At 41.0% G+C, this 7706-nt stretch overlaps 1 protein-coding gene across 1 annotated transcript; it reads right to left on the bottom strand.

Annotated features, from left to right (window-relative positions):
* Window positions 1-972: 972 nt before the first annotated feature.
* Window positions 973-5796, bottom strand: LOC119278164 (protein PALE CRESS, chloroplastic-like). The gene is made up of 7 exons (XM_037559518.1): window positions 5543-5796; window positions 5387-5466; window positions 4205-4399; window positions 3496-3582; window positions 2651-2701; window positions 2312-2491; window positions 973-1600 (listed from the first exon to the last, which is right to left on the bottom strand). The coding sequence occupies exons 1-7, from the start codon at window positions 5691-5693 to the stop codon at window positions 1367-1369; spliced, it is 978 nt and encodes a 325-aa protein (XP_037415415.1). The 5' UTR covers window positions 5694-5796; the 3' UTR covers window positions 973-1366.
* Between the last annotated feature and the right edge of the window lie 1910 nt (window positions 5797-7706).

Below are 7706 nucleotides of genomic sequence, written 5' to 3'. Positions count from 1 at the left end.
AGTTTTTTTTTGGTTAATGCGGTATATGCGCTCTCCAATTTTCTAAGAAAAAGAACTCAGGTTTAATTTATGAGTGTGGCTCGTCTCATTGGACTCATAGTGGTGCGGTGACTGCATCTAGCCATCCCCTTCTCCGGTGAGTTTTCGTATGAGAGTTGCTATTCTAGGTCTCACAGTTGAGCGGCTCTCAATACTATTGCCCTCCACGGATCTTTGCAGTGGTGAAGCAACTTCCATGGAACAGCCAAGTTGATGGTCCTAAGAGATGTAAAACTGACGTTGTTTGCACCTTGTCCGCAACATCTGAGAAGAGCAAGACTAGTAGCAGAGAAGGATGCCAAAATCATGCTGACACCGCTAAGGCGCTAACAACAAAAATGCAAGTACCAGACTACCAGTGGCGAGCCTAGAGAATAATGGAGCCGACTTGGTTTCGCGCATATACGAAGATCCAACGGCATTGCAAGTTGCAACAACGTGTAAATTGACAGGGCAGCCATGAAAGCAACAGCTTCAGAATTTGGCAGACTCGTATTCCAGATGTATCCCAAGCCTAAATGACGTCTTCCGACGATCACCGGCTGCCTAGATCTACTGTCGCTCATATCTCCCGAACCTTGGTCTAGCTAGTTAGCCTCAGGCGGTGGGAGCTATTGCATTCCTTCGGTAAACTCAGTATTGCTCGCCAGCAACCTCACTGTGTTGCCTTTTAACTTGCAATGCCAGGAGAATGGTGTGCATGTGCAGCAACTCAAGCATTGCACGATCAGGGTCAGTAAGCACATGGAGCACATACCATGCTTAATGGATGTACAGTGTCCTAGCTTATGAGATTTCCAAAAAGATGCAAAACTGCAATTACTTTTACAAGTTCTTGCAATGTGCAGTGCCTTACTCAGGGGTTTTCCCATGACGACTCCTCATTTTTCAGTTTGAAGATCAGATTTACAAATTATAAAGCCAATTGAGAACTTTAGAAGGCCAGCAATTTGCCCTTTTTTCTGGTCATACAGACACAGAGCTTGCTGGCTTGTACTAGCTCGCATTACAAGCACCGGAATGCCCTCCTACCTTTGCCGCCATGAGTGCGGCAGCCACCAGTGCAGATATATCCAGTTGCAAGGAACCCACTATCAATGGTGCAAATGTACATCACTACGTATCTCCACGCATATAATGTATGCATTTTTCTTTTTTGCAGAAGCGGAATGGCATGTCTCTACTATGAATAGTTAACAGTTTCTAAGCTCTAACTAGCAGAAACCACAAAGAAACAGCTTGCAAGCGCTGATCTAGTGAAATCATCCGGGCAAGTCGATGCCTTCTAGGGTCTACGCACAAGAGAGTAAACGATACTGTTCAGTCCTCACCATTTCAGGGTGGCTGCCAACTCCAAGAGAGCTTCCACTTGACATATAGTCCGCAGCTTCTCTTGCTGTTTCAACATGGTCGCAACAGACTCTGGGTCGTATCCAGTTTGCAGCTTACTCTTTTCTTGCTCAGCTTCAACTTCTTTCAGCAACTCATCGACTTCCCTCACAAAGTCAACTCTCAGAAGCACGTCATCGTCCTGGGGAGGCAGCTTGATCTGCCCATCATACTGAAAAGAAAAACGACGAAAAACTTAAATTTCAGAATTTTTCTGCAGCATCTAAGAACCATGATGATAAAAAAGAGCAACCTGGTGCATGTAGCTCCCGCTTGCGCAGGGTCCAGGGAAGGGTCCGACCACTTTGGGTCTATAGTACGCAGCCTTTCCCTACATTTCTGTAAGAGGCTGTTTCCAGGACTTGAACCCATGACCTCATGGTCACAAGGCAGCAGCTTTACCACTGCGCCAAGGCTCCCCTTCTAAGAACCATGATGATATAGAGAAGTAATTTGAGCAGGAAATTCAGAATCCAATTAGGGAATGGTAAGTTTAAAAGTATGAACTGATAACAGGACAACTGGTGATCTTTGGAGTCAATTTACCATGAGAGGTGTGATAATAATATCATTGCCCTGCAATACTTTATGTTCTTTTTCATGTAAAATTTGCTTTAAGGGAACATGCATTTTTAGGTGTCAATGGTTTATTAGATGTACAACAGCTTGGCAAAGCTATGTTAACTGGCATTAATAGGATGGCTCATACGTTACGGGATTCCATTAATTTTAAACATGGCTGAGTGACTAACTAGGAGGACTATCCATGTAAGTAAGACGCTTTTTTAATTTTCTCTTTCATAAATTATCACACCCGAGTGTCGTCAATTCAAATACGGCCAGTTTCATCAAGAAAAGGGGGCCTTGTGTACAACTAACATACTTTTTCCATGTCGAACCCAGGAGGAAAGACCATGGTGAATGGGTCCTCTCTTGGAAAAACTTCAATCATGTGCTTTCTACATGCCTTGAGCCATTTGTCATCGTCAGAGCCATCATGAATATTCAGAAGTTCATCAAGTAATCTCATGGCGGGAGTTGCTTCACTTCTTAAAATCTCAGTCTGCATTAAAGTTTCAATTTCTGATTAGAAAGTTGCAAACTAACGAGACCGTTAAAAACAGGGAAAATTTAAATAATCAACACTTGTGGGCAGAAACCTCTAATAATAATGCTTAATGAAACTCATCTAGATAAGATACAGAACAGATATTCCACTTACCTCTACCCTTCTGTACAAGAGATCAAGGCTTCTGATGGCATCTTTCTCATCCTGCAGGTAGAATAGAAGGTCAGATAAACAAATATATACCAACTTTGCAATTTACAATCAAGGGAACTTCTCGGATACATTTCTGCAATGAGGACAAGTCAAAATAAATAAATAAAGATCAAACGTTGAACAATCGAGAAAGGAAGATAAAGACCATGAAACGAAGGAAACCGTGTCTTACAATGAGATGCCAATGCAATGGACATGCTCTAGCAATTCAAATCAATGCCGACATAATGCTAAACAGATTAACACAAAGAGACAAAAACAATGACAAAACTATATATGAGATACTAAGATTGTGGGAGCTCCCTCAGGTGTTTCAATTTCTTGAAAAATTCTTCAAAGAAGAATGACTGCACGCTTTAGTATTATGCAATCTCAAATCCACTTTTACTCAATCAAATGGTTCTACAGGCACCTTCGACGGGTTTGTTTATGGGTAGTTCCTTTTAAGATATTTGTACTCCCTCTGATCCATATTAATTGTTGCAGCTTTAGTGCAACCTTAGTATAAAGTTGTACTAAAGCTGCGACAATTAATTTGGATCAGAAGAAGTACATAGTTTTTTCTTTACCCGCGGCATGGAAGTAGTGAACTAACAAAGCATAAAGCAACGAATACTTTTGATAACAAAAGTTCAATTACCAACATACTATAGGACCCTGTATCACACAGTAGAAGGCTACAAGCTTGAAGTTCTATTCTAACTGATAGGACGTGAACTGTACATAAAAATAAACAATCCATAGGACCTATAGGTAACATGACTTAGAACAGAGCTTTTACATACATCACGCCGAGCAACATCAAGTCGATTCCAAATGACCATGAGAACAAGCTCGGTAAGCTCTCCTCTTTCAGCTGCCTTCTCAATTACCTGCATATAGATGTACAATGCAAATTAAATCAAATATTTCATAAAATAAGTTTTTGACAGTTGGCTTCGGCACATATACTTAATTTAATAAATTTAGGAAACATAACTTCGAACTTCCTTTTCCATGATTTTGTTTTAACGGTGTTCGAATTTCCATATAAACAAATATGACAATTAAACTTGGATGGAGCATGCCACTGAATGCACGTGCTAGAGCGTCACAGACACAGGTGTGAGTAGCAGTAGTTAATCCTCAATATGTTATTAGATACAGCTACATACTCATATTACGATCACTCCTAACATCAAAATATTTTCTAGGTTACTGAACTTGACCAAAAGTCCAGACTCAAGAGTGGGTGCTTCGTCCTTTTGGATTTAAATAACTCGTGTAAATGCATTTTCCTTCCAGACTTACCAGTTATAAAGTAGTGTCTAAACCTGTAACACTTGGTTAAGATCCATAAATCATGAATTTGCTCTGTTGGATCACAATTTTCCCATCTGTTAATGTATTTTGTGTAGTTCCCTTAATTGTTGGTCCAGAAAAAAGGAAGGGAGAGAAACAGGGCATAGCAGTAGGGTTTAAATTTGTAAGAGTCCAAATGAAGAACTGATATACCTTCTCAACATCTTCACCAGCTCTTATGAAACTTGAAACTAAAACCCTAGCTTTACAAACTTCTTCCTGTGGGTATGCTTTCATACGCATCCCAATCTCTCGGTATTCACTTGATTTTGCTTCCTCCTCGGCTTCCTCTTTCTGACGATATGCATGCCATTCCTTAGTCCTCTCCCGCTGATTGGCTTGCCACTCCTGCAAGTGGAAGTACAGATGGTGCACAAGTTACAGAATTCTTTTTGCTGCTGAAGTTAAGTAAAATTGTAAAACCATGGATGTGAAAGCTCAACTCACATAAGTATAATCCCCGCACCCACTCACCCACCCACCTATCCCCAAACACACGCACAAAAAAACTCATATAAGTCTAGACAATGAACTGAGATTAACAGCAATGATGATTGAATATGTGAATCAGACGGAGATGTATGCTCATTGCAAGATGTTAGGAGAGATAATACCAATTTTCAAAGGTAAGCGAAATAACAGAAGAAAACAAACAACATAAATTATGCTCCCAACAGACCAGTTAATTGCTCACGACAGTTTTGCAGCTAAATGTAGCAAGGGTATTCGTGTGTTCAACTCATCACTTTGGGGTGAATAGAGATGTGTGGCTCCGATACAAATAGCATGTCACAATTCCATGTCAGCTCAAAGTAGGCTGAGTCATGTGTGGGTGAATCCCCTCGTGATGATTCTATATAAGCTAGAGAATAGGAAAAAAAAGTATGATCAGAAAACGATACGGAAGGACCATCGACAATGCATATCCAGTACCCTAATGATGCTGATTTGTCATTCTTGTTGTTCCAAATGAACAGCCAGAGATTGTAGGACTTATTAAAACTATTATTGTGCGGTACAAAGCACCGCTGCCCACTCCCCAAAACACACAGATGTGCTAGTCCAGGACCTTGCAAATGGGATTAATAACAGGATTGGCTAATTGCGGGACATAGAAGAAATTTCATTGTGGAATTGCAGATATAACTAATGTCCCAAGCAAAAGGTCAATATAGCTGTGTATATACATATAAAAGGACCAAATCCCATCGACCCGCCAAAGGGGCAGAGTTTATTATAACCACAAGTACGCGCTCCGTGTGCGATAAGAGCAGCTCATGCTTGCCCGGAACCTGCACGGCGAAATGCCTCTGAGAACTACTCTACTCGCCATACCTCATCGTAGAACTCGGAAGGCATCCCCTCCAGCTGGACCTCGTCGGCTGCCGCGGCGGCACCCTTGGTCTTCTCCACAGCTGCAGCGGGAAGTGGAAGAAAGCTGAAGCGAATTTCGTAAGAGAGGCGGGGCCGAGATTATTCGAGGTCTCGCACCTGAGACGGGGGAGAGGGGCGCGGCGGGCCGGGCAGGGTGCAGACGAGACGGAGCGGGGCGGCGACGGTGGAGAGGCGGCGTGGAGGAGGGGAAAGGCGGGGGCAGCCGCGGCCGGAGGAAGGTGGGAAGCGCGGGCGCCGCGGCGGCCATCACACGGAGGAGTCACGAGCTTCGCCGGTGAGCGAGCGTGCGGTCGGGGTTTTGGGGGGATTTTGCGGATGAAACCCGAGCCGACGGAGAATGCAGTGATGCTCGCACTTGGCCGCGATGGTGCTTGTCATGACTCATGAGCCATTTTTGGAGCAGTAGCAATATCTGGAAAAAAAATTATATGAGATCGGGTCTCACGGTTAGGACGGTTAGCAGGTGAGACCCGTTCTGATGAATGATATATGACATTTACAAATCACAAAGCATCTAATCTCTTTTCCTCCTGATTTTAAGTGGGGATAGGGATGCTTTGAGATTTGTGAATGTCACGTATTATTTATCAGGATGGCAATAATAACTGTATAGATCTACGGTAATACTAGCTGACAAACATTTGCAAATTGTCAGGCAAACATTCGCAAATGCCACCCTCTCTGGCGAATGTTCGCCAGTTATGGGCATCCTGAATGAGAGTGGATTTTTGAAACTTGAGTGTATTGTAGGATTTTATTTTAAATACTTTGAAAATCACATTTAAGTTTTCAAAAAAATCTGAAAAAAATTCTACGTGATCATATGGATGTATGTTACACATGTGTAAAGTTTGGTGATGAAATACGTAAATATGTGACCTATACAAAAATGACAAAATGGGATATCAAAATAGTGAATAATGCATGCACTGTTCATCTTTCCAAAATCATGATTTTGTCATTTTTGTGCAACTCACATGGTTACTTATTTCATCATCAAAATTTACACATGTGTAATATAAATTCATATAAACATGTGGATTTGTTTTCAAAAAAAATTGAAACTTCAAAATAGCATTTTGGCATAGTTTAAAAAATAGGGCTCCAATGCACCTGGGTTCCAAAGTGACTTTTTGCATCCTGAATCTATAAATTGGAAATGCAAATGCCACAAAAGTGACATTAGGCTTATTGTGTATCGCATGTTGGGTGATGCTGAGGATGTTCACGCAAATGTGTTACTGCCCAATGTGTTTGATGGGCAAATTGTGGATGTTCACCCCAGCGTGCGTAGGGCATCTCCAAAGGTGAAAGTGAGTGTTGCACGTGTGTATCCACAAAATAGCAATGAAAAGCATATTAATCGATCATATACAGGCATAACAAACAAGTAGTACAGAAAATATTGACGGAAGATCTGTCCGGGCAAGACATATTATCTGGATGACTTAATTGATGCTTCATGATTGTACATTTATTGTATCTGATCTACATTTGCATTCAATATTATTTCCCCTCATATAATATCGTATATACATTTTTGGGTCTCGCCAAGGCTTTTTATAGAACATTTTATTCTCCGGGGAAGTATAAGTCCCATCCAACCATTGATTTTCCACGGCATTATGATATGTTTACATTCGCTTATTTTTTTCCCTTTTATAGACTGTATTTTTTTGTAGATGTGTTTTAGTAAAAAAATAGCGGATCACTCTAGTCTTTGGGGCTCATTTGCTAAGACCAAAATTGCCCCACCGTTCTGATCATTGTCATAGTTTTGTCGCTCTTCAGCTGCGAGTCATGTGGGCTAGTTGTGGTATCAAAGCTATCGAGTCGATGGGGTGAACGTAAATTTTAATAAATTCTTTAGAAAAATAAAAAGCTTCGGTAAACTGAAGAACAACATCAAAGCATTATATCAATTCTAATGAAATCTAGTAGAAGAACTAGATAACGGATGGGCATGCAAAAAAAACTACGAAGTAAACAACACATTGGAAAACATCTTAATCACAGTAACTGAAGAGAAATATGCTAAGGTGTTGTGAGTGAATCTAATAAGTTAACCAGGGTCAAAGTCTTCACAGAGTGAAGAGAATACAACACTTTAGTGAAAATCTAAGCAGCGAAACGGAATAAAAGGTAATATGGTGTCTTCGCTACCATCACAGAGAATGAGGAAGGGGAAATTCTTTGAAGTTTAGTAGATTATAGAAAGAAAAGTGAGGAATTAGAACCCGTTACTTGGTGAAGATATAGC

This window comes from Triticum dicoccoides, chromosome 1A (assembly GCF_002162155.2).
Source record: "Triticum dicoccoides isolate Atlit2015 ecotype Zavitan chromosome 1A, WEW_v2.0, whole genome shotgun sequence".
Taxonomy (NCBI): Eukaryota; Viridiplantae; Streptophyta; class Magnoliopsida; order Poales; family Poaceae; genus Triticum; species Triticum dicoccoides.
This window is presented reverse-complemented; position numbering and strand designations above follow the sequence as displayed.

Bases quoted from the DNA above. Each gene is read 5' to 3' on its own strand.
- LOC119278164 (XM_037559518.1), bottom strand. From the start codon at position 5,693: ATGGCCGCCGCGGCGCCCGCGCTTCCCACCTTCCTCCGGCCGCGGCTG. The intron at 5,467-5,542 runs GTGCGAGACCTC...TTCCCGCTGCAG, and splicing joins GCCCCTCTCCCCCGTCTCAG to CTGTGGAGAAGACCAAGGGT. The intron at 2,492-2,650 runs GTAAGTGGAATA...ACTTTAATGCAG, and splicing joins TCTTGTACAGAAGGGTAGAG to ACTGAGATTTTAAGAAGTGA.